Raw genomic sequence first — 25,710 nt, 5'->3', positions numbered from 1 at the left:
TCAGTATTCCAACTCGTACAGATGCCAAATCAACAACTAAAACCTGGGTGCTGTTCATTCTTTGCCCTATCAGCATGCTCTCTTCTCAGGGTAAGAACAGAAATTAACATCCTGTTCCCGTGTGTTAACCACCGCATCACCACCTCTTCTTTTCTGGTGCTCTGCCTTGTCCTGGGCCACATTATACTTTATTTCTATATAAAAATCAAACCACGGTGAGGTCTGGACTGAAATTGTGTTTGCCTAGACAGTAGGATCATTGCCAGCAATGAAAACCCAGATTTTCTATGCTCCTGAAGCTTTGTTTTGGGGAAGGAGTAATCTTCAGATAGGTTTATATTATATACACACATAAATATATATAATTCATTCATTAATTCATCCATCCATGCAGTCATTCATTTCATTCATTTATTGAGTAATTTGACCATGAAGTGTATACCAGGAAACTATTCAAAATTTATGATAAGAGATACCAAACGAGTTACAATTCATTGATATATATTCACAGATAGATGAAAAGAACAAGTGAAAAACAACTTTATCTTAAAATTCTTCAAAAGAAATAGAAAACAGGAATCCAACATAAGCCATTGTTATAAATAGTTTACCACTTGGAATTTCCTCTTTTTCTATCAGTGTAATGATTGATGGTTTTTACCCTAAGATCCTTAGCCTGAATGAAATATTCTGACACATATAGTATTAACTGGTATGGCTCTGTTTTTCTGTTTGTGTATCTGAATTAAGTGTAGACATACAAGTGTCTGACTGTTTGGCTGGAAACCTAAAGATGCACAGAGCATTTGCCACTTTTGTCATGGCACTAACTGGATTTCAGAAGGTTTTCGTCTACTTATCTGGTTCTGGAGCTAACATACTATGTATGTCATCTGTGAAATACAGGTACACATGGGTGATCTAGAAGAGGGCAAGGGTTCTGAAGCCAAAACGATGTTTTCAGTTCCAATCTCTCTTTATACTTTCCTATATTTAGAAACATTCTTACCTTTCCCTGAAGTAGCAATAAGAGCTCACTCTCCTATACTAAACATCAAACCCCACAAATACTTAGAATCATGGGAATGGCAGAGGCAGGCTCTCACAGTAGAGGGAACAAGCTGGGGATGCGGGGGTGGTGGCGGTAGGACAATCTGAAGGTCCCTTGGTTTGTGGTGTCGCTGGTATGCAGAAACAACCCAACCCCGTGATTGCTCTCTCTGGGTGTCTCCGTCTGGTTTTCACACCGCTGTCTCTAACATCTTTTCATCAGTCTTAACCACATCATGTCAACATATTACCTTGCAAACAGGTGTTGAGAAGAGCTCAGAGTAAATGACCGCTCTTCTTGCTGCGCCCTCAGCAACGCGTCTTGTTGGAGAACTATCTATCAGATGACTTGGGCGCACATATTCTCTTCGATGGAGGGAATTCCTCCTTTCCTAGAGTCAACCAGCTTTCAGCTAATATACACCATGTGTCTGGGATTGTTCTAGTAAGATTTCTTTCATGTAAATTTGTTCATTTAATCTCGTGATCTTGCATCTTACACTTACCCCCGGGTAGCTTCCAAATGCCCACTAAGTTTATTACACCCTACAGAGAAGTGGATATAAACAGGTTTCAGGCATTTAAACAGATTTTTACAATTAATTTAAAAAATGATTCAGTAAGCGAAAAATGATTTGGAAGATGTCAGCTGAAAAGTCAAAATGTGTGCATTTAATATACCCCCATTACTAGAAATCACTGGTATTACAGACCACTACGTGAGTTCAAAATCTGTACCTCCCATTGCAGAAGGGAAACAAGACCAATATATTTCATGCTTTGCTTTTCAGGAAGACATCTTAAGATGGCAAATGAGTATACGATCAAAAATTACCTGAAATATCAATTGCTGTGGCTGATTACTTAGCAATCATTTTATTTGTCACTAACGGGAGTGATAAAGGCCATTATAAGCACTAAAGAAGGTGTCATTATAGATTTTATTCATCTGTGGCAGGCAAATGTTTATTCTCAAAGGATAGATGATTACAACTCCTTTAGAGGGATTGGTTGAAATATTTCCAGAAGCATCTCACAAATGGTTCAGCACTTATTAACTACCTCATTCAGGGGGAATGCTGTCGGGAGATCACATCCCTCTGAAGAAGATGCCAAGAACATATTAGCTGCTGGTTTGAGAACCTTCATCTGCTCCTCACAGCTATTTTAAGAAAACAATTGTAGCATTTATCAAACACCACAGAGAGACTGCTATAAATGTTGGAACTCAGAATTCAGCAACTAGAGAAATTTAGTAGATGGGGATTGGGAGTAGGAAGAACAAATTGTAAAAAATATTAATTTGAATAATACAAATAACACATAATCTGTATTTCAGTTGCCTAAAAAATGAGAGTATTTAAGATAATTTGATAATAAAATATAATGAAGATTATGAGGTTTAGTATCTTTTTTGACTATGATCTATGAGACTAATATTTTTTTTGGAGCATGGCAATGAAAAGTTTTTTTTTTTTTTTAAGAAAAGCAATTTCTTTGGTTTTCTTCCCATGAGTTTCTATGTGTTATATTATTAAAAAGGACACTAAGAGGTGCTTTAAAAAGTCACTATTAGTAAACATGTAAACTTCGTAGTGTTTTTAATCACTTTAGAAGTAAGTCCCGATAACCTTTCTATTTTTTTCTTTTAAAATACTTGCAGGAAAGCAAGTCAAAAAGAAAGGTGGTCTCATGCATTTTTACCATTCTGAAAAGCACAAGAACTGCAATATAAAATGAGCATAACTTTCTAAAGCTAGAATGAGCTATGGAAGGCTTATATAGTTCACAAATGGTGACCACATGCAGCCTTCAGTGTCAGGAGTTGCTGATCTACTCAACGCACATGGGCAGAACTGTCCACTCTCACCAAAGCTTGGCACGAAAAGCCACTCACCACTGGTGATGGGGAAAGGGCGATGTTGCCTATCGACGCCTTCAGTTCATCCACAGTGGCAGCGTGCTTCAGAATGTCTTTAGACTGCAGTGGCTTAATCTTGATATTAAATTTCTTGTGTGATTCTTCTTCTTCTTCCGACTCGCTCGAAGAATAAAAGTGCTTTCCTTTGGTAGGTAGAACACAGTTAAAGATATATAACTCTTTTTTCTACTGGGAGGCAATGATGAGTGATTGCTCATAGACGCAGCCAAAGTATCCTTAGATGGCAGAATGTCAAAGCAAAACTAACAAACATAAAAAAGGAAAGCAGGCAAGGGTTAGAACGTATTCACCTTTCCTGAGAACGTGATTAAAGGACGGTGAATTTCAAGAAGCAGTGGTTACCACATCCTACATTTTTGCTCCAGTCGGCCATTGGGTGTGTCACACTTGGTGCACATTGTGACGGGCCCATGGGAGCTGACTGGTCTACGCAGAGAGGAAGGCCACTCTATGGACGATTTTGGATTAAGTGATTCCGAGTGCGACATGCTGTGCCCAGAGATGATTAGTGGGGAGAGGATAAGTCAGAGCTGTTTTCCAGTCACTATAAATGACACTGCTGGATCGGACAACCCAGTCCCCACAATTTGCACAGTTGTTTTCAGCACATTTTTCTCTCCGTCCTCTCCCTCTTTTCTATGAATAGATCAAGGCAAAAATGCCTGCTTGTTAGTGATCAGGCTGTTCTCTGTGCTGTTTATTTATCTCTAATACTAAGGACAACAGGACTTGAGAAACTTGGGTAATTTCAGCACCTGTTTAAAACCTGAATTGATCATACTGTTTTCTGGGAGAAAATAAAAATTAAAAAAGTAAAGAAAGGATATAGCCGGGTTCCTCAGGTCTGATGCTGTAGCCTTCTTCATCCAGCTCAGGCGAGTTCTATAAAATGCAAGTGCACATCAAGCAATTACTATCCTGACAATGATCAAGGAATTATTCATTTTCCTTTTACTTACGGATACAGACATGTCTCTTATTTCAGGAGGCTAGGATCTTACCCTTTAGAAATGATGGCTGAACAGTATCTGTTTAGTTATTTACTTAAAGATGCTTGGAGAGTCTTCCTACTGGGAAAATAAACTAGAAATCAACTGTCAATGAAAGAAAACATTCAAAGAGAATTTATCATGCATTTCTGGTAAGCAACACAGGGGGATACAAAATGAGAACTGTTTGTCCTCAGGAAAATTGAAATGTATTTTGGAAGGCAAAAAAAAAAAAAAAAAAGAATACAAAACATAAAACATCAGTGACAGAAGTTTGAAGGAAGAGGAAGTTAGTGAAAGAATGGGGGTGGGGGCTGCGCCCTTTAGGGCAGATAGGGAGGACAGAGGGGAATGGGTGGAGGGAAGGAGCCTGCCCTGAGACCAAGGCAGGAAGGCACAGTATGACTCAGATGGGCAGAGGAGAGGGAAAAGCAAAGATGACACGACTGGAAAGGAAGCCGTATGGTGGGAGACCACGGGAAATAAGACCATGGGTGCCACCATGCTGGGGGAAGAGTTTATACATGATATAGCTCCTGTAGCTTCTCAGTTAGCACAGCACATGCTGAAAGCAGAATCTTAAGGTGTTTTGGAAGTGTGCTTCAGGATAGATTGGGAGCAGAAGAAACTGGAGGAAAGAAAACTCATTCAAATACTTGCACCAATTCAGGGAAGATTGCTAAGAATAAGGACTAAGTTGTTGGTGGTGGGAAGGGATGAGTCAAGGACATTTGGAAGGACAAACTGTTCGTTCTTGGTAACAGATCAGTCACAGGAGAAAAAGGAGCAGGAAGGTTCAAGAAGACTCCAAGATTTCCACCCTCCGATCCTGGGAGTACTCCTGTCTGAACTAATTGTAACAGCAGGCAACCAACACTTTTAGGAAAGAGACAGTTTGCACGATTGGGATTAGCATTATATTTGAGTTCCTCTTATACGGTCAGTATTGTGACCCACACTTCATTTCACTGAACCCTCCTAACAATCTAATGTGGAAAGAATTATCCCTCCACCCAGGAGGAAACTGAGAGAAATCGGATGTCACACTCAGCAAATGGCAGACCTGGGCCTTGACCGCAGGCATTTGAGACTATCTTCTCTGCCTTAGAGGGGAGGAAGCTGAAGAGAGCAAGGGCTGGCCCTCCTGAAGTGGAGGTTACAGGCCTGGAGGTGGAGAGGACAGAGCTGGACAGAGATTTTGGAGTCACTGATGCAGTAAAAGTTCCATGATGATGGAGAGAGAAGGGGGCCACAGAAAAGCCTCCATTTATTGAGCATTTACAGTGGTCCCCCTCATCACTCAAAGTTACTTTTTTTTCTTTTTTTAAATGCAAGTGTATTGAGGTCACTTCCCTGATAAAAACCTGTCCCTGGCTTCTCACTGTATTTAGAACAAAAGCCCAGGTCTTCTGCCTCCTGCAGCCACAGGGCCTTGCAGGACCTGGCTTGGGGGCTCTGTAGCCTCAGGCTTCAAATCCTCTTCCCCATCCCCCTCAGCCCCATGGCCTTCTTCCCATTGTTAACCGTTATGATTTGAAAGCCACAGCTTTTTCCCATTTCAGGGTCCTCATAAATGCCATTCTCTCTGTCAGGAATTCTCTTCCCTCAAATGTTTAGCCAGTTAACTCCCACTCATATTTTAGGGCCTTCCTTAAAGGTCGCATCCTCCCTGAGGCCTGCCCTGCTCTTTCCCGCCAAGAGTGAGGGTATAACCTATGGGGAATAGAATCCTTCGAGAAAGCAGTGTCTAATGTATAATTGCAGCAGCAGTTCCTATGTGACCTGATTGCTTTTAGGACTAACCAAATTGGAGGGTAGCTATGCTTCATTTGAACTCTCACGTGTTGACTGGGACAGCTCTAGACTTTAGGGTTTTGTGCTAGATGCGGTGGGGGTGGGGGTGGGGTGGGGTTGGGTGGGGTGGGGTGGGTTGGATGTAGTACCTGATGAGGAATTTGGTATTTTAATTATCATACTCTTTGTTTGTTTAGAATAGCCCATTCTTACACACTAAGAAATCCTACAAAATATAACAAAAGTCTTTCTGGGTAAAAAAGAATTAATTTTGGGAAAAGAACTCACCCTTTCTTAATATCTAGTAGCTTCCCTTACAACATTATTTGTGAACAATTTGGATTTAGGGTAACATTGGAGCTGTTATAGATTTTAGAGAGTCGAACTGCTAAAAGTATCAAAAAGATCTCAATCCTGGGAAACAGATATGAGAGGCCCAGGTGAAAAGGTGGCATGTTTTAGGGTGTGGGGGTGGGAAGCATGAAGAATTTAACCCTCAGTTTTCCTTTCTTTAAAATGCAGATGATATAGCGTTTGCTTCTTAATGTGGTAAGGATTCCATAGCATTCAATATTATGACTGACAAATAGTGAATTTTCAATAAATGGTAGCATTATTATAAAAATAAAATTTTTGTCATTAACCAATATGCAAAAGCTTTAACATCAAGCTTAACTTTATGAAAGAGGAGGTTGGGTCAGGATGGTCATCTAAAGGACACGTGCAGAAGCACTGTGCAGGGACTGTGCATCTGGGCACTTACTATGCAGTAGAAACGATCTTTGGTGTGAACGTGGCCTACATGTCTTAGATGATTAGAGATCCAAGAGTGATTGTGGCAGTCCTGTGTGTGTTCATGATGTCAATCAGTTTCTGGGGGAATTATAAGGAGAGTTGAGGTCTCAGCTGAGATTCATCTCACTCCTTGAGAAGAATAAGGGATTGTCACTTGACCTGGGAAAAATCTGTACCACGGGGCTATAATTATGTGCTGTGGTCTGAATGTTTGTGTCTCCCTAAAATTCATATGTTGAAATCCTCACACCAAGGTGACAGTGTTAGGAGGTGGGGCCTTTGGGAAGTGATTAGGTCACAATGGAAGAACCCTCGTAATTGGGATTAGTGAGACCCCAGTGAGGTTACAGCTAGACGGTGTCGTCTACAAACCAGAAAGTGGGCCCTCAACCAGACACACACTGGATACCAAATGTGGGGAGACCATGATCATGGACTTCCTAACCTACAGAACTGTCAGAAATAAATGTTTGTTGTTTATAAGCCACTCAGTTTATGGTATTCTTGTTATAGCAACCCAAACAGAATAAGCTATTATGAAACCAAAGCCCAGGGGTCCATTGACTTGCCTTGATTCTAAAAGCTGCTTAGAAATAGAACCAGGACCGAAACATCTGGAATTAATATCATAAAAAAGCATTTTTGAACACATATTAAAGGCTAGGAAGGCTACTGAAATATTCTGCAAATAATTAGCTCATCGAATACTTGCAACAATGCTATAAAAACTTCATGTCTGCTGGCCAGCAAATAACACTCCCAAAGCCACACCCAGCTGATGCGTGGACAGGCTAGGTCTTGAACCCAGATCTAAGAGTCTCTCACGCTTAACCTCTGTGCCAACCTGATGGTGTCAGGCACTTCCTAATGAGATGGAGAATGTTTCACTTATTTCTAGGTCCTATTATAAATACTAGCATGCCTCAACTTATTTTCAAGTTGTGGGATACTTAATAAAGAAAAACAATCTTGTGATACTCACATATCTTTCCCAATCAATTTCCGCATAAAATCCATTTGGTGCCCCATTGCTTTTCTTCTGTAATAAATTTGAAAATACATTTAGAAGAGAAATATTTGAATGAAAAAAACCCAAGGAAAAAAGAGCGCTCCACTCTTATCTGTATTTAGCAAGAGCTATCAAAATCCAGCACTGGAAAAACAAATTGGAGCAGCCTCTTAAGCAACCACATTGGCGTAACTGAGTGGTAAATGGAGCTGCCGTGACGCTGCATACAAGAGCTCGCATACCTATTTCACAAAAGACTGTAGGATACCTAAGCACAGGGATATTCAATAGAGGTTCAAATTTTACTCAATTACTGAAGAATTAGAAACACCTACATTATAATGTAATCCTCTATAACTTCAGGGGATGTAACTCTCTCTCTATATATATTTAAATGGAAACATTTTGACTTCTGTGTTGCTCTCACATACAATTAGTTCTATACATCCAAAGAGTATTCATCCCAGTCATTGTGTAAACTTGTAGCTTTTCTAATACTGACTCAACTTTTTCCTAATCCTCCCCCCCTTGATAGAATATAACGGAAATCAGCTCCAAATTAGTTAATTGAGCTCCTAGGTATTACAAATACTATTGATATTCTTTTCAAGTGGCTTCTCTTATCAAATTATTAAAATAGAACTCGAGGATTAATCAAGGATTTCTGTCACTTGTGTGTCCTATGCCTTCACGAGCACATACCACTGCAAGATGACTGGATCTCAGCATTGCTCTCTCTGGATTATTTTAAACTTCTATTTTGGTTCCTAGTACAATCAATGATATATGGCCAAAAGCACTTGAGCAAGGATGTGGTATCATCCGAATAGAAATTGCTAGGGTTCTCTACTTTTTGTGAGCAAAGGACAAAAACACACATCACATTGGTCATGGAGAGCCCGTTCAACAACGATCCTGTACGTAGCACACAGAGCGACGTACGCCACTGAGTGCTGGCAGATCGCAGAACAACACACACCAAATGGGGAAGCACGAGACCTCTAACTTTGCAATCACTAATAAAGGCCACTTGGACTGCAACGTGGACAGCTAACACCTAACTTGACAAATAGGAGAAGTAAGCTTTTCGTGTATGCGTATCACTAGAAAACCAAATTAGAGGTTACCCAGTAACCATCAGCTTTGATTAATCCCTGCTGAATGTTGACTGGGCATTCTAAGAAGCAGCAGCAGTTTAGGGCGAGCTGTGCATGAGGACTAGATACTGTGTTCATGCCGTCTCTCTTCCTACGCCCTACCACTGCACTGAACATGCCAACACAAGAGCTCTGCCGTGCCTCCACAGACTGGCACCCAGGAACATGGGCCCCGGTCCCACCTTCCTCTTTGTTCTGCTCCCAACACAGATTATATACATTGTCAGACTACATCACTTTAGCCGTCTCACAGAGTAGCCTTCATTGAATTAGTGCTCAGTAATACTCTTTCTACCTGGAACAAAGCTCATTATAAAAGCCTGCCACGTCAACTCTGCACCTGTGTAAGCTATGAAGTTGAGGACATGGTCCATTAAATAATGTGCCACCTAATAATAAAAAATCTCTCGCATGGGGCATGGGCATGGGTCCTATTTTCTTCTTGCCATATTTGCTTTCTTTTTAATTCCTGCGTTACCACTCTGTTTGCATATGTCTTTTTTGTGAAATTCTCCTAATCCTTCTTCGAAAGCGAGTATAATAAATTCAGTATACAAATTTAATTTATAATAATGGGAAATCAAATGAACTAAGTTGATTCCAAAGAACTAAACTCATGAATTTTGTGATCAGTACGCTCTACTATTAATAAACCTTTTAGTTCTTAAACAATTCCTCAATACAAGGACTGTTATCCAAAAACCAGAGAGTAGGGAAATTACTGAGTTCGAGATTTTCAAAGTTCTACACTTTGCTTCCACGATAATCTCATCTCCATAACTAAAGCCCTTCACAACAAAGATAATGTATACGTTCCGCTGAACGAATATATGTGCGTGTATTTCTTTCCTGACAACATATATCCAACATTATGGATAAAAGAGTTCCTGAATTTTCCAAATCTGGGCTGAGTGAAAATTTCCCAGTTTCCGTGGAAACCAATGGAAGATTGAGATGAAGAGAAAGCAAAACCTAGAAACAATTTTTTTCTTTTAAACTAGGAACATTTTAAATACAAATGCTAAACACAAACAACAAACAATAACAATACATTCTTTTGGGGCAGATATTCAACAGACAGACACATACAAGTATACACACATACATGGCTTTATTAGAGGAATTGGCAATTTGGCCTCATTCATGCCAGTGAATTCTTACAAATATATTTGGTTTTACAAGTGGAAATTCTCAAGTTAAAGCTAGGTCAGGGCCTGGCTGAAGCTCTTCTGGTCAAACCCCAAGAAAAAAACAATTCTCCTGGTTGAACCGCTTAAGCAAAGTACAGCTCAGAATGGTGACAGTGACGGCAATGGCTCTGCAGATTTTCAACCGGAAAACGATGAAGAAGCAAGGAAGAATATAAGTCAAGTGGGGAAATATCATTTAAAAACTAAGCTTAATAATAAAGCAATATTGGCTCTTCATTAACACATAAACAGTGTTTTTTTTTTTCTTGGAGTCGGAGTTATCTATTCCCTGACTTTTCTTTTTAAAAATCCTACAAACTAGTAAAAGCAACTTTTATAACTTGAATATATGACTGTTATTTAAAGATAATTGAGGCTCCCAGCAATATTAATTATGTTTTAAAGGTATTTGCTTTGGTCAGGCTTATTGCCTCCTCTCAGATGATATGAAGGGCTAAATCAATAACTGTAGGAACAATTGTGTTCAATTATACATTCTCGAAGTTCTCAATTTCGACTGTGAATGCTCCTCTTTCCCACAGTCAGTTCATGGCCATGTAGTGTTCCTCGGGCGAGAAGTGTTAAAGACACATGGGTGGGGCCAGCCCGGTGGCGCAGCGGTTAAGTTCCCACGTTCCGCTTCTCGGCAGCCCGGGGTTCGCCGGTTTGGATCCTGGGTGCGGACATGGCACCACCCGGCACACCATGCTGTGGCAAGCGTCCCACATATAAAGTAGAGGAAGATGGGCACGGATGTTAGCTCAGGGCCAGGCTTCCTCAGCAAAAAAGAGGAGGAATGGCAGTAGTTAGCTCAGGGCTAATCTTCCTCAAAAAAAAAAAAAAGACACATGGTGTACTGCGTAAATGTTATCTTTTTGTCACTGATTTAAACTTGACTCACTTTGTAAATAATCCTATGGACTATCACTATCCAGTAGAATTGTCTGTGAAGATGGAAGTGTTCTGTATGTGCACTGTCCAATATGGTAGCCACTAGTCACAAGGAGCTGTGGCGTACCTGAAATGTGGCAAGTGTGACTGATGAACTGATTTGTAAACAGCCACATGTGGCTACCATATTGGGCAATACAGCTATAGTTGTTGCACAGTCTGGGCTGCAATCAGCACCCCTGACTCGACATCATTTGGTCCACCACATTGGTTCCTACAGGCCAGGTCCTGCCAAATTCCAGATGTTACTGAGATAGTGCTTATCCTAACAAATGACTATTCAATTTGTGTCGTGATGTTTACATTATAGCCAAGCCTTTCTTGTACATAGCAGATTCTTTTAAAAATCTGAATTCCTGTCCTTTATCTAAGATAAAGAAAATGCACATCTTTTCCGCCTGATCACTCTTTAAAAGTATATTTGGACTTCAATATAAGTCTATACGGTTGATTTAAAAATTGGCCTCAGGTAAAAGTAATTTGGAAATATCTAAGAAAGAGTCTTCTTAAACGAAAAAAAATAAATGCTACTGTTTTTTCCAAATTTCAAATTGGGATTTTACTCACTGTTTCTACAACCCCTTGGAAATTTTAAACTAAAATCTGTTTCCTTACCGAAACTTTTTTTCCTCCTTCACGAGCACACTCTGCCTTGTTACTGTAGGGTGGTTCATGTGGGCTGGGCTGCTGGAATTGATTGTTTTCATGTAGAAAAAAGTTGTTAAAGGATCTGTTTGTTCTTCAAGACACATATAAAGAATCACACGGAGTCAGCAAACATACCATAGGAGAAACAATTTCTAAGCCAAATCGTAGGGCCTACCAATCTTGGCAGGGTTCCTTAAGCAAAGAGTGGACTTTGGGGCCCATAATGAGGCTCTATTCAGCAGGCCAGCATGGCTAGGCCAGGAGAAGAAGGGAGAAGGAGGAAGACACATCCCAGGCACTAAGAATTATGTGATCTGGTTCTCATTCAGCCAGCACTTAACTTACAGGTAGAGAACAGACACCAGGACACATTAAAAGAGACTGAATAAAAATCATTCTATTTCTAATCTGAGTATGAAAAGTCTACCTCCACCATATTTTCCCCTGGATCAAACCTTCCAGAGGGTCATCCATACATACAGCACCCACAGCTGACATCTCCACATCTGGGCCCTTTCCAGCACACATGTTCAGGACGAGCAGAGGTTTCTTCACAGAAACGGCTGGGATCCCCAGAGCCCCTCGTCTATGTGTGGATGGAAATCTGAACTGTTTAGGAAAAGGTTAGAGTGTATCCTGCACAAAGCAGTTTTGTCTCTGGGTTAGAAAGCGTCGTCACACACAGCTGCCTGAAGTCCTGGACATCATGACAGACAGCTCTGCTGGGGACGGGTGCGTTCAGCCAGTGAGGGGCAAGGCGAGCCCCCCTTCACACTGCAGCTCGGCCACGAAGCCTCTGTAGACTAACCCTCAAAAGCACTGTTGCCAGAGATGGGCTTCCCTGGCTTTTGGGAAAGTGAAAATTAAATAAGCATCAGTATGTTAAACCTATTGTGTAGCCCCCGTGTTGATAAAGTCGTCTATAAGCACAAAGCAGGTGCACCACCACCTGTAGTTTGTGGAATCGCATTACTGAAACCATAAATTTCAATCTTAGACTTTCCGAAGGCAATAATTTGGACGCTACATCAGCCGGGTAAACGTGGGCTGGGTCCACAGACACAAGGTCTTAAAGAAATCAGTCTAAGTTTGAAAGAAAATCAGGTTGAGACCTCCCCTGTAGCACTGGGATGATGATAAGTTCTCCAAATCCGGTGGCCACGGTGAGTGGGGGAACTTGGAGAACATTTCCAAATGGTAAAACTGGCAGCTGGCTAATAACTTCCAATTACCTCAGAAGCTGTACCCTGTTTCTGAGAAAATGCATTTATTTTGAATGTAGCCTTTCTTAAACAGGTCTGCATTATTTCCTGAGAAATCAAAATTAAATAATTCCTCTTTCCTACTAATCATCACCATGATATTTATTGCATTTCCAATTAAGTAGCAAAGAGGGTGAAACTGCTAATTAATAGCTTTATATGACTTGGCATGGTGGAGGTACAGGAGGACTGGGGCAACTCAGGTATGAAGCCCCAACCCAGGGGGGACGGGCCCGCAGAATCACGGCTGGGCTCATTAATGCAGCACATACTCATAGCTGCCTGCTACATGCCATGTGCTGCACCAGGCACCAGGTGCACGTTCCACCAGAGACCTTAACTGGTGGTTCTTAGAAGAGCAGAGAACACTGAGGCAGCACTGGAGCCTCAGAGGCAACGAACGGGGGGAGACGGGAGCTTTAGAGAAAGAAAAAAGGACAAGACTGAGGGAGGCAGAGGGAGAGAAGCAAGAAATAGCGCTCCAGCCTGGGAACAGCAGGGAGAGAAAGCAGAGAACAGCTGACAGAGCCTTGCAAAGCTCAGAACAGAGGGATGAGAGAACCCAGGAAGGGGACGGAGACAGAAGCAGAGAGAAGACACAGAAGCAGAGAGTACCTGAAACAGGGTTAACGAGAGGGCTCTGAGCCAGAAGCAAGAGGTGAGAAGAAGCTGGGTCTTCTGGGTCTTTTTTTTCCCCTGCTGAATAGAGCCTTGATTATAGTGTTACCCAATGTCTGATCAATTTCAGTCTATTTTCTTAACATTTCATGGCGAGAACTACATGAATGCAAAAGGCACCCCAAAGCTAAGAACCTTAAGTCAAATGTGGGAGAAAAACTCCTACTATAGTTGCAATTAACACCCCAATTCTGGTATAATATTATAACGGGTGATTTTTCAAAAAAATATTTTTAACCACTAGATTTATTTTAGTTCCCACTCCAGCCCAATGAGCCTAATGTGAGTCCATTTTTTTTTTTCAGTAACAGCTGTTCTTTTGAACCTGCTGAATAGGCAACTGATTTATATTTGAAGGAATCATTTTAGCAGTGGGTGCAGACTCCCACAAGCACAACTCGGCTCAATGCGAGCCCGTGCACCACGGACTTCTTTAAAAAGCAAGAAACCTGGTGACCAGCAAGGAGTCAGAGTTACTATTAAATCTAAACCCAATGGACACGTTTTCCTCCTTCAGGCTGTAAATTCAGGCATAAGTGGTTTCGAGACCATTCCCTACTTGTGAATTTAATAGAGAAAATGGATCTGTAGCTCAACTATGCAAGGGGAAAAGCTTCTTTCAATTTATTGGATCTCAGCTCCATTATGACTTTGTGGCCTCCGTTGGAGAAAAACATTCTCACATAACGAGCTTTTATATCATTAAATTGGAAATGAAATAACGGTTGATGGTAGCAGCCCCTGCAGGAGCTGTCTGGCTCTTGACCCACTATATTGACTGGCTTGCTTGCCTACTCAGGGGCGGGGTTTCAGGTGAATACAACAAATAAGCTGAATTTGACCAAGATTGCATTTATGTCCCATGCAATTACTACAGAAAATTACAACAGTCGGAGGTCTGAAAAGTCATTTACGCTATTTTTTCCCCTACAGAATAAAAGAAAAAGAAATGGGGCTTTAATAAACTTAAACATAGCATATATTGAAGTGAAAACCTACTAAAAATGGTCATTTAAATACTTACAATTCCATCTCTGTCTGGTGAACCTCTGTAACAAAAAGAAATTGGCAGCTGTTAGGAAAATGAACCATTCTTGCTACATAAAGTACAACAAGAAGAATCATCAAGCACCCCCCCTCCGCTCTCCCACATTCCTGGCCCGGGAAGCCTGGCAAATGAAGATGAAATCAAAACAAGTTGGTTGAGTGATCGCTGAGTGTGGGGTGTGTGCACGTGTGTGTGGGAGATTCTCATTAAAAACTGAAGTCCAAAAGGCACAAGTTGCTAGTACAGTAGTGTTTTGGCCCACTTTTGAGAGGCGAATTCGTTAAGAGTCTGTCCCAGCCTCGCTGGCCCCATTTAAAAAGACCACAAGGAATGTAAACCGATTTGCTGTCTCTCATCTTTTCTCCTGTGCGTGGTCTTGAATTTCCCCCATAGGAAAGAACTTCTGCGGTATTTTTCAACTTACTTTGAGAATCTATATTTTCTTCCATATTTCTATATTTACAGCTCCTTTGATTATAGGGGAGCAGGAAATGAGAGGAGGGCAATGTTTTGCTAAATGGCTCACTCTGATGACTAAGTCCAGGGAAGCTAGTTGATGGTAGCACTACGCAGCAGTGCTTAGGAGCAAAGCTTGAGAGTAGGAAGAATTTGGGTGTCCAGATTCTGTGACCTTGAACACGTTACTCAACCTCTCTAAGCCAGGTTAAATAAGACAATGTATATAAAGAACTTATAATTGTTCCTGACACACATTAAGTATTAGCATATGTTTATTTGTTAGAATTATTTTTCCTCCTCCTTGTCGTCTCTTTAAAAGGAATACAAAACTGCCCACCTGCTGTGACATTAGACTTTATATCAATACAGGAAGGATATTATTATTTTTACTTTGGAAAACTGGAGGAGCCAGAGGAAGGGAGAAGGAAGAGGGTAGTTCCTGCAACTTTATAATTTCTTGTTTCAATTCACCCTGTAAGGAACTAGAAAATGTTATTCTATTAACACAGAGACCAGAATTATGCTTCCATGGGGATCTGCACTTTTAATCAGAGAAACTAATTGTACATGGCAGCACTGGTGTCCTATTCTGATCCTCCATCCATCTTATCCTTTGATGAAAATGGGGCTGGTGCTTCCTATGACGGTGGCAGCAGGCACTGCAGCTACGAGCGCCGGCTCAGGCGCCACACTGCCTGGGTTCACTCAACTTAGATCTCCTGCTGCCTAACGTTGGGCGAGTCACTGTACCCTTTTGTGTCTCAGTTTCCTCATCTACAAAGTAGCTACGACAATGACATGTGCCCCAGAGGGCTATTAGAGGATTCAGCGAGTTAACGTAAGTGAAGAGCCTGGAATGGTGCCTAGAATATAGTAAATACTAGAATTCGTATTCTAGATAGAATTATCTAGAATAGTAATTATTATATAATCTGACCTAAGATGAGGAGTAGAGAGATTTTAGAGCCTCAGACACTGGGGCATGTGTTCTCAATTCATTTCCTAATCCTTTCTTATCAAGTTTTATATTTTATTTTAAAACAATTTTTTTCTTTTTAACCACAGACTTCTATTTTAAAACTAATCATCTACCACAGATTCTTTGCCTCTACCTGAAAAGCGTCAGTTACGTCTTGCAATTACTGCCTTTTCTCTTCCCCTCCTCTTGGTCTTGAGTATAATTTTCCCATCTCTTCTTGCTCTTCTGGGTGATAAAAGAAGAGGCACCCGATTCCGGACTAGAATACTGGCTCCAAGTCTTATTTTCTGGGTAGCCTTCAGCAAGTTACTTAATTCCTTTTGGCACTGATTTTTCATATCTAAAATTGAGATATTTCTCCTAACCTTATTAAACTTCTGTGAGGCTTACAAAGGATAGCAGCGCCCACACAGTACGCTGCCCAAGGCCTGCCACTTAGCATAGGCTTTCTCCTTTCTTCTCTCTCTCAGCCACTGACATGATGATCGAATCAGGAAGCTCTGTCCTAACCCCACTGTCTATCTCAGGAGGTTCCAGCAGCTGAAGCTGGAGCTGGCGGCCACCCTAGCAGGTTGCCTGGCAACCCTCACAGAGTTGCAACAGCCCTGAAAACAGTTTGCAGCAACAAGGTTTCAGTGATAGCAGACTAACATCAGCATCACCTAAAGCTCAAGGGACAGCGAACGGCCAGAGCCTTTTCCCAGCCTTTTGGAAGAATGATACCTGACCCAATTAGAGAGCATGGGTTCAGGAAAAGCAAAGGTTTAACGCTAAATGGCTTGTCCTTTGACCATCGCTGCTGGTGGAACCAGTTTATGGCTAATTTGCTAAGTAATCTGGGGCACTCAAATGATAAGAAGTTCAGGAGAGACGCCTGGGATTTTACAAGCAAACGTCTCGTTAGAATACTTCAGAAATACTGGGCATCTATGCAAAGCCCTAAGGAATACCTTCCTTATTTCCAAACCTTTGGAAATGGTGATGGCAGAGCACTGCTTTGGCCACATGCAAATCAGCTCAGCCTGCCCTGGGGAGGTTGTGTGACCTCTTTTCCCTTTCGAGGGAGGTTTTTTCTCCTTTTTAACTTTCTCCACACACCAGAGATTATGCACAGTCAGTCACAGACACTGTCTTCAAAGAAAAATGGATTTGGTTTCTGCTAAGGATTTTTTCCTGAGATGTGTCTGATGGTGTCCCACACAGCACATGGCACATTGTAGGTGACAACAGATGTTGCCGGCAGACAGACTAGTCGGGTGTCTGGCCTTTAGGGAAATCAGATTTCCATCTAGAGTAAACTGAGGCCCAGAACGGGAAAACGTAATCCCCAAGGCGTGGAGCTATCGGCAACGTGGGACGAGGGCCCAGTCCTCTAACCATCACCTGTTCTGGGGCTTACTGCTCAGAAAATGACAATTTCTTAAGAGACAATGGAAATTATGTAACCCTCAGAAAAATATTCCTAATTCAATCATTTAGAAAAATTTGCAAGACTAGAGTAAATGTAATTTCCATGAAATAATTATTTACCAAAAGAAAAAGCACAAAGGGAAGAACAAGGGACTTCACATTTGATATCTAGACATAAAATAGCTTCTCCACCCTGAATCCTTTACTGCCTCTAGTTTAAAAGTGTTCAAGGCTGCCAGCTGCCTAAGGCCGGAAGCCCAGACATCTCTGCCTGGACTGAAAGCCCTTCCTATCTGGCCCTGAGCTCCTTTCCAGCCTTGCCTCCCACTATCACCTCTACCTGTGGGACAGGGAGACAAACTGCCCTACTTGTCTTGTCCTGAACACTCCGTGACCTGTTGGCCTCTCGCTTTAGCTGGTGTTCCCTCTGCATGAGATGCATGTCCTCAGCTTCTTGAAGGCCAGACTCAAGCCTCCGCCCTCCCTGGAACTTCTCTGATCAGCTGCCCAAAGATGAGCTTTCTAACTCTCAAATTCCCATGGAATTCCATTTTTAATAGCTCATAAGGAACTTATCACACACTAATTTCTATCAGTAATAATAAGAGTAGTAGCTGCTGTCATGTACTGAGTATTTATTAAGTACTAGGTACCATAGTAGGCATTTCAAATAGGTTATCTCATTTTACTTACATGAAAGATATTTCAATTTGTGGGATAGACAGATATTTTATCCCATGAATTATAAATTCTTAGAGGACAAGGACACAGAGCAATGCTCAACACCTTGTGAAAATTTATGCATGGTAAAAAGGTGCAGAATGAAAAGCTAAAGGTGAGAAATAAATGGAGCCCTCTTCCTTTTCACTTGTGCCCAAACAACTATTAATTTCCCCACTCTAACTTTCTTCCAGGGATTCTAGCCAAATAATGGGTTTAGTGGGCTCGTTATTCTGAAATTCAGCAGACCATGCCCATCTGCATTTCTGCATGCTCACAACCAGCGCAGCTGAGCAGGGCGCTCTCCTAAAGCACTTACGTGGAATCAGTGTCCTTTTCTTTCTTCCGTATTCCAAAGGCCTTCCTTGTACGTTTTTTCAATCCTGTGGGAAAACAACAAAGGGTTAAAGAAATCATTTTTCTCTTTGAATGTTCCTAGCAACATTCAAGTGAACATGTTTTTTAAAGTTGCAACACACCAGTTAAATTTTAACGTTCAAAAAGCAATGAAAGTTTCTTCATTTGTTTGTGTGTGTGTGTAGGCACGAGTGTAAGAATCATTATTGTATTTTTCAACAGATATTTATCAAGAACTCGGCACTGTAAGTTCCTAGCACTATAAGCAACATAAGAATAAAAAAGAAAGCAAAGGAGATCCGGGGAAGGTACAGAAAAGATTGCAAGCTTTTCTTAGACTATTGTTAGTCATCTCTCAAATTGTTGCTCTGCCAAGAAACCAGACCAAAGATTTAGAAAAACAACAATTTCCAGGTTAGACACATTCGTGAGACTGGGATAATTCCAAGACACAGATTACGTAAACCATACCAAGAGAGCTACACTGACCTGTCCCATCGTTGTGTCTCATACTCCCATCTCATCTTTTCTACTTCCACAATTCTGTGGCTAGACGGGATTATTCACCATTCTCTGAACATATCCCGACATCTTTACTCCGGTATCTCTTTTTCTTCCTTAAGTGGTCCTTACCTCCAGTTGAAACGTTTTCCTTACTTCGTTAATATTTAGACCTTCAATTCATCCTTCAAGGCCCAGCCAAATACCACCTCCTCTGTGAGGTCCTCTCAATCCTAATGGGGTAAGAAGCTGACTATTCCATGCTCCCCTCAGTGTTGCTCTTATATGTATGATAACATATCAGACGACTCCACTCATTAGTTCCTATGTCAGTTTCTGTGAGCCTTTCTAGGACAGAGGCCAAAGCTCCATTCTGTGTGTCCCCTATACCTAGTACAGGTACCAGATAATATTTGTTGATTTAAAATATCTCTGGGAAGCTTCATTCAGGCGGTATCAGGGTAAGAAGGCTCCTTTCTTCTGTCCTGGACACACCAAGCCTAGTCTTGGTTGTTCCATTTGTATCCTGTCAAGGTTCTGTCTGAGATCCCCGTCTCCTGTATGTTCTGTGGTTATATACTCGGCTTGTATTTCTTACGCTAGTGAGTATTATTCAAATGTACTAAATGCCTGTATATTCAAAACCTTAGACTTGTTCCTGGTGGTTTGGAAAATCTTCTTACAAATTGGAGCTGGAAAAGCCACTGACTTTCAGGATTTGTTTGGCATTACCAGGTGGAACACGGGAAAAACGCTGGCAGACTCAGAGACTTGATGACACCTTCTTCCAAAACATGTGAGTCAGTGCAAACCGCTCAGATTCTCTGAGTCATTCATTATCTGGCCTCAGGATACTACTCAGATATAATCTCCAAAATGCCTCTGTTGGGTCTAATTTTGCATTTTAGTAGTCACTCGATTTAAGATGGTTAGGTCTTTCAAATGTCAATGTTTATTTTAAAAAAATTCTCCTCCCACTTTAAGCTATTCTCCATTACTCTCCAGATGAAGAGTTTATAGGAAAACTTACTGACATTTAAAACTACCCATCCATAATATTTAGGAACACCTTCCCCTCATTCATTTTTAATTTTTATTGTTAAAAACATTCTTCCTTCTTCCTTCTAATTGCCTTATCCCCTTATAGGGACAAAATATCATAGTTATAATCACCATTTTCTTCCTATAATTTTCCTTGGGCTTCAAGCCTCTTAATTGGCTTCTCCATGCTTCTAATTCAGCTTTGGGGTCACAATGAATGTTATATTCACCAATCACTACTGGCTTTTATAGGACCATAAAATGAATGCTCTTATTATCTTAGGTTTTCAAATCACTTTATTTTCTATGTCTTGACCTTGAGATAAGAGATAGTATGCCCCACCAAATAGATCAGAAAATACACACAAATTCCAGTAATCCTTGTATTAAATTAGTAACAGAGCAGGCAATAGTAGTTTTCCACAGTCTCTGTCCTGTTTTTGACCACCAAATTTAGACAATAGCCAATGTGAACTAGGTCATGGGCATCACGAGTCATCCTCTTCCAGCAAAAAACGCATTGGATCAGGATTCAGGAGCAGAGTCCATTCTCAGCATCATTTCTAATTGTGTAGCTACTACAAGTTACATCTCTTTGTGTTTCAACCTCTCATTTTATAAAAAATCAACCAACAATAAGGGATGAAAGAATTTGCACACATTCACACAATGCTATGCCAATCTGCAATTTTAGTTTCACTGAAAGTCATATTTCCTATACAAAGAATACATTCCCATATATGGAATATACATAGAAATACACTAAAGATGTGACATTCCAGGAAAACAAAACTAATCAATTTGTTGAATACGAAAAAACTTTGAAAACTTTTTTCCCTCCCTCAAAGGAGAAAGATTTGAGAAATTTAGGAAAATATGAAGATGACTCTGAAAGACTGAAGAAAACAAAGTTATGAGCTGTGAGAGTTATTCATATTTTAATAGCTCTTCGAGAAGATCCAGGAAGAAATACTCATACCAACTGTGTTAAAAGTGAACAGAGAGGTGTCATCATGTCTTTTGAGTTTATTAAAAAATATTCAAAGAAATTCTTCAAACGAGAGCAATGACAGTCAAAGTTCCATTGGGAATAACAAGTTTAAGACACTATATCTGTTAATCTGATAAGGTTAAAAAACACTTTATTCAATGATTTTCCACTTCTAACTCCAGAATTCCATGAAAATGTTCATCAATTTCTACAGCATAATTGTTTTTAGGCTGTGTCATGAATTTTTGTCAACTATTCTTTACCAAAAACAGGAGAGAAAAAAATCAAGGGTTTTTGAGGAATGAAGTAACTTTTCTTTTGCTGATGTCAAAACAAAGAGATCTAAAGAGAAAGCATTTTATTGTCCTGATGTTTTGGGGCTAGAATGGTTCTCTCCCAAGCTGGGGAACTGAGAACATCTTCCTGTGCGCATTCAGAGCTACGGTCTTGGATCAGCCATGCAGGAAATCTGGCCTGTGCCTCTAGCTTCTCTCTACCCAGTTTAGATTCTTTTAGCTTCCTTTGGTATTATCAGAGAAGGTAGTCAAGTCTGGGAACAACACAACAACAGAATTAAAAACAGACTGATCTTTAAGAGGGTAGGAAAGCTTATTTCAAAATAGGCAGTCTTGGATATGGCCTTATAAGATAAAGAAATAAAGCAACAGATGCAGCAACTGACAACAGTGATAGTGTCAAAAAAAAAAAAAATACAGCATAAGAAGTTTCATCATTGTCATATTAGCTACCATTACTGAGACCCCACCTATGGGCCAGGTACCAGTCGCTTTACACATGTTGTCTTATTTAGTTCTCTCACAAACCTTCTGGAAAAGCAGGTGTTTTCTCTTCAAATGATGAGGAACCTGAGGGTTAGCCTAGCTTAGGTTTTCTTACCATCATCTCCAGGGAGGAAATCGGAGGCTCCTCTCCCTCCACTACTCCCAAACGTGGAAGTGCTTTGGGAGTTTGTCCCAGGTCCCTCCACATCCTCTCCCTGGGGCAATTCCATCCACTCACATGGTTTCATTTACCATCTGTATGTAGATGAACCCTGAATCCACAGGTCAGGCCCAGTACTATCTCATGAGCTTCTGAATATACAGGGCTTCTTCTCATACTCAGGCTTCTACAAATAGACAGCAGATTTTCTCAAAAGCCTTTAGGCTCCACTTATTACACATATGTAATCAAACCTAGAAAAATATGCCCGGTCATTTAGTTTACAGTTATTTTCTGAATAAAATTCCCCTTAAAATGAAACAAGGCAGATTGGCTTAAAACTTTATGGGACTTTTTTTTCCCCCAAAGTTGTCAAATATGTAGTAAAGAAATGGGGATCTCTATAGTTTCTTTCTTTTCTTCCCCACTCCTTCCCATCATTTCCTATCCTGGCCGCACAATAATCTGGCTTGAACTATTCCATTTTTTTTTATTGTGGTGAAATTCACATGACATAAAATTTACCATTTTGACCAGGTTAAAGTACACAATTCAGTGATATTTAGTATATGCTCAATGTTGGGCAACCATCACCACTGTTTAGTTCCAGAACTTTTTATCACCTCAAAAGGAAACTCTGTACCTATTAACAGTCACTCCCCGTTCCCCACTCCACCCAGCCCCTGGCACCTCTAATCTGCTTTCTGCATCAATGGATTTGCCTAGTCTGGATATTTCACATAAGTGGAATCATACAGTATGTGGCTTTTTAAATCTGGCTTCTTTCGCTTAGCATAACGTATAATCAAACAAAAAACGAATGACTTTTCCCGATGCGTGCAATCTACACACCATTGATGTTCAGTTTTTTGATATTTGTGTATATCCACGTATTGAGGAAGGAGAAGGAGCTCCAAACCGCACGGGCAGGACCTACGCGGACGTGTGGACATCAGGCCAGGGAACAGGGACTCAGGGCGAGGGCTGTGCTGTGGACTCACCACACTTTTAGGTGAAGAATGTGCTCAATGGCACATTGAAAAGTTCAATTTAGCCCAAAGCACATACCATAAATAAAAACTAATAGATGTAATTTGTTAAGTACTTACAATGTTTGAGGAAATTTGTCAGGAACTTCCTTATCTCAGCCCAGCACAATCTTATAAGGCGGGAGCTATTATTGTATTGGTTATATACCCCAGGGCATGAGGAATGCCTGGTACCAGGTCACACCGGTCTAACTGTCAGGCCACCTTTCAGAGTCCCCTCTGCCTGGCTCCAGAGTCCATGCTTTCCATGCCTCTGGGATCTCTCTGTCAGCCAGCTCAATTCTTTTTGCCCTCTCATGAAAAACAACAACTTTTTCTTTTTTTTAATTGAAAGAGCTTTCTACGGAAATTCGGCTGCACATTTCTTAAACACGAAGACTGTATTTTGCATGTTTAAATCTTTGTATATTGCCCAGTGAACATAAGGAGGCCCAACAAATGTTTGCTAAATGGATTATTTCTGTAATACATGTGAAATTTCAGCTTGAGTCTTCACCAGCTTGGAGGGTTACTCAAAGGTGAATCACATGTAATGGAATTACTTATTTTCTGCAAGAACCCAGGCCAGAAATTTGGTCTCAGTAATAAAAAACAGGCAAATGTAATTGTCCTGGGCATAATGCCGCCTATTGACAATGACTCTAGACTGGCAACATCTATTCATTACCACGGTCACTGTATTTCTGTCAGGAAAGATTAAGATGCTTAGCGTATCAGCTCTTCCTCTAAGTTTTAAATATAGGTACTATAATCCAATTCAGATTCTTTGTCATAAGAAGGTCTCATAGAAAGACGTAAGACCAGTTAAGATGAAGGCTAGTCCCTCTCAGGACTTTTTGTGATATTTATGATTGCTGGTGCCTAGACTGCTGCCTAAGATACGGGAGATGCTTCAGAAAGGCGAGCACCAGGAAACATGAAAAGTCAAGTACCTGGCACATAGTAGTCACTCAACAAATGTTTATTGACTACTCTACGTATTTGTGATTCTAACCAAAATTGTTCAGATTTGGTGGGTGTGTGCTCTTTGCTCTGAATGCTTTACTTTCATTTTTATGTGACTGAAAGGAAGTCCAGGGGGTCTTTGCACTTAGTAAGCACAAAGCCTCTTTACAAGATAGTACCCATCACTCTGAGCTGAGCCTGTTGGGCGAAATGTGCATCTCATGATACATTCCTTTAAGACTGGACTGCAAAAGGGTTGGATGTGGGTGGCACCTGGAAGTTCAGATTTGATATATGGGAGCTCCTGTTAGTGCACTAAAGCGGAGATTGCTAGAAGGCAGTTAAGAACTTCAAGGGCATGGGCTGGTCCCATGGCAGAGTGGTTAAGTTCATGCCCTCCACTCTGGTGGCCCAGGGGTTTCACCCTTTCAGATCGTGGGCGCGGACATGGCACCCCTCATCAGGCCATGCTGAGGTGACATCCCACACAGCACAACCAGAGGCACTCACAACCAGAATATACAACTATGTACTGGGGGCTTTGGGGAGAAGCAGGAGGAAAAAAAACAAATAAAAGAAGAAGATTGGCAACAGACGTTAGCTCAGGCACCAATCTTTAAAAAAAAAAAACAAGAAGTGCCAGGGCTAAAAATAGTAATGACTTTTTAAAAAAAGAAAATTTAAACTTCTGGTGACGTGGAAGAAATGTTAAAGAGCAAATGGTTATGGAACAGGTTTGCCACAAAAGGATTTAGGTTTTGCTATGCCAATAATAATGCAATGAAGGAGCTGAGTGGAATTAGGAAGAATTTTAAGCAGGTGAAAAACTTCTATTAGGGTTTAAATACAGTAGCAAAATCCACAGGAAGCACATGGCCTGTAGGTGTAGAGAAAGTAGGAGGTTGGAGCTCGGAAAGGCTTGGGTTCAAATCTCACCCTCCCTACCTCCTGGGGCAAGGTGCTTAACCTCTTTGGGTCTATTTTTCTCAGCCATCTATCATAAAAGGGTTTTGTAAAGTGTAAGTGAGTCTAAAAGCCCTACAACACCTAAAATATATTGTGTATCACTTTATGTAAATTTCTGTTATTTTTCTTGCAGTTTTGGTAGCTAGAAAGCAGCTATTTTAACCGATTACATAAGAGCCCCTGAATGCCTGATTTCCGCACTTACAGAATCCCCATAGTTCTGTTCCTTTAGAAATAAAAATACATCAAAATTTGGAAATAATCAAATTTTCAAAATCTCAAGCTTTCCTTGGTTACAGCTATAATAACAAAACCAGGCTTGGTTTCAAGAAATGTAATTTACTAACATGTATCATAAAAGATAAGTGAGGATTAAAAAGACTCGAAGTAAGAAATACACATATCTCCCATAGCAGGAAAATATAGCATTGATGGATCCTTTACCACGTGCAAGGCTATTATAAACTCTAATTAGCCGGTCTTCCCAGGGTGATTTGAAAGTCAGGTGGTATTACTTCTGCCTGGGCAGCGGTGTATAGAATTTGCAGTTTCCTGCTCCACCCTGGTGGGGAGACACACAGCCTCTGCTGGAAGAATAGCACTTCAAACACTAGTGCAATTAATTTGACCCATTCCATGAGAACCTTGGTGTGTAAAATGGCTTCCCTGTTCTTTGCTGTTCCTCTCCCTCATTCTCTCTTCCCACAGTCACTGGATCTCTTCTCTCCCCTCCGTCTCTAGTCCCTTCCCAGACTGACACTGAAGTTAATGATCCTGCTCAGATGGACTCTGGTTTCCAGGCATAAACAGGAAAATTCAATTGAATCATAATTCACC

At 40.8% G+C, this 25,710-nt stretch overlaps 1 protein-coding gene across 8 annotated transcripts in view; it reads right to left on the bottom strand.

The window, feature by feature from the left end:
- The window catches only part of SGIP1 (SH3GL interacting endocytic adaptor 1), a 198,697-nt gene that overhangs the window by 101,766 nt on the left and 71,221 nt on the right, over window positions 1-25,710 (bottom strand). For 4 of the 8 annotated variants that reach the window (XM_046645840.1, XM_046645841.1, XM_046645843.1 and 1 more), the window contains 6 exons: window positions 18,401-18,464; window positions 14,490-14,514; window positions 11,493-11,564; window positions 7,553-7,609; window positions 3,820-3,874; window positions 2,948-3,123 (listed from right to left, as the gene is read on the bottom strand). In XM_046645840.1, coding sequence (XP_046501796.1) covers window positions 2,948-3,123; window positions 3,820-3,874; window positions 7,553-7,609; window positions 11,493-11,564; window positions 14,490-14,514; window positions 18,401-18,464 — 449 coding nt within the window. The remainder of the gene's footprint in view (window positions 1-2,947; window positions 3,124-3,819; window positions 3,875-7,552; window positions 7,610-11,492; window positions 11,565-14,489; window positions 14,515-18,400; window positions 18,465-25,710) is intronic. The other 4 variants (XM_046645842.1, XM_046645847.1, XM_046645844.1 and 1 more) reach the window with 2 other exon arrangements.

The sequence above is a fragment of the Equus quagga genome, chromosome 18, assembly GCF_021613505.1.
Source record: "Equus quagga isolate Etosha38 chromosome 18, UCLA_HA_Equagga_1.0, whole genome shotgun sequence".
In the NCBI taxonomy this organism is placed as follows: Eukaryota; Metazoa; Chordata; class Mammalia; order Perissodactyla; family Equidae; genus Equus; species Equus quagga.
The sequence above is the reverse complement of the archived record's forward strand: the minus strand, read 5'-3'. Positions and strand labels throughout refer to the sequence as shown.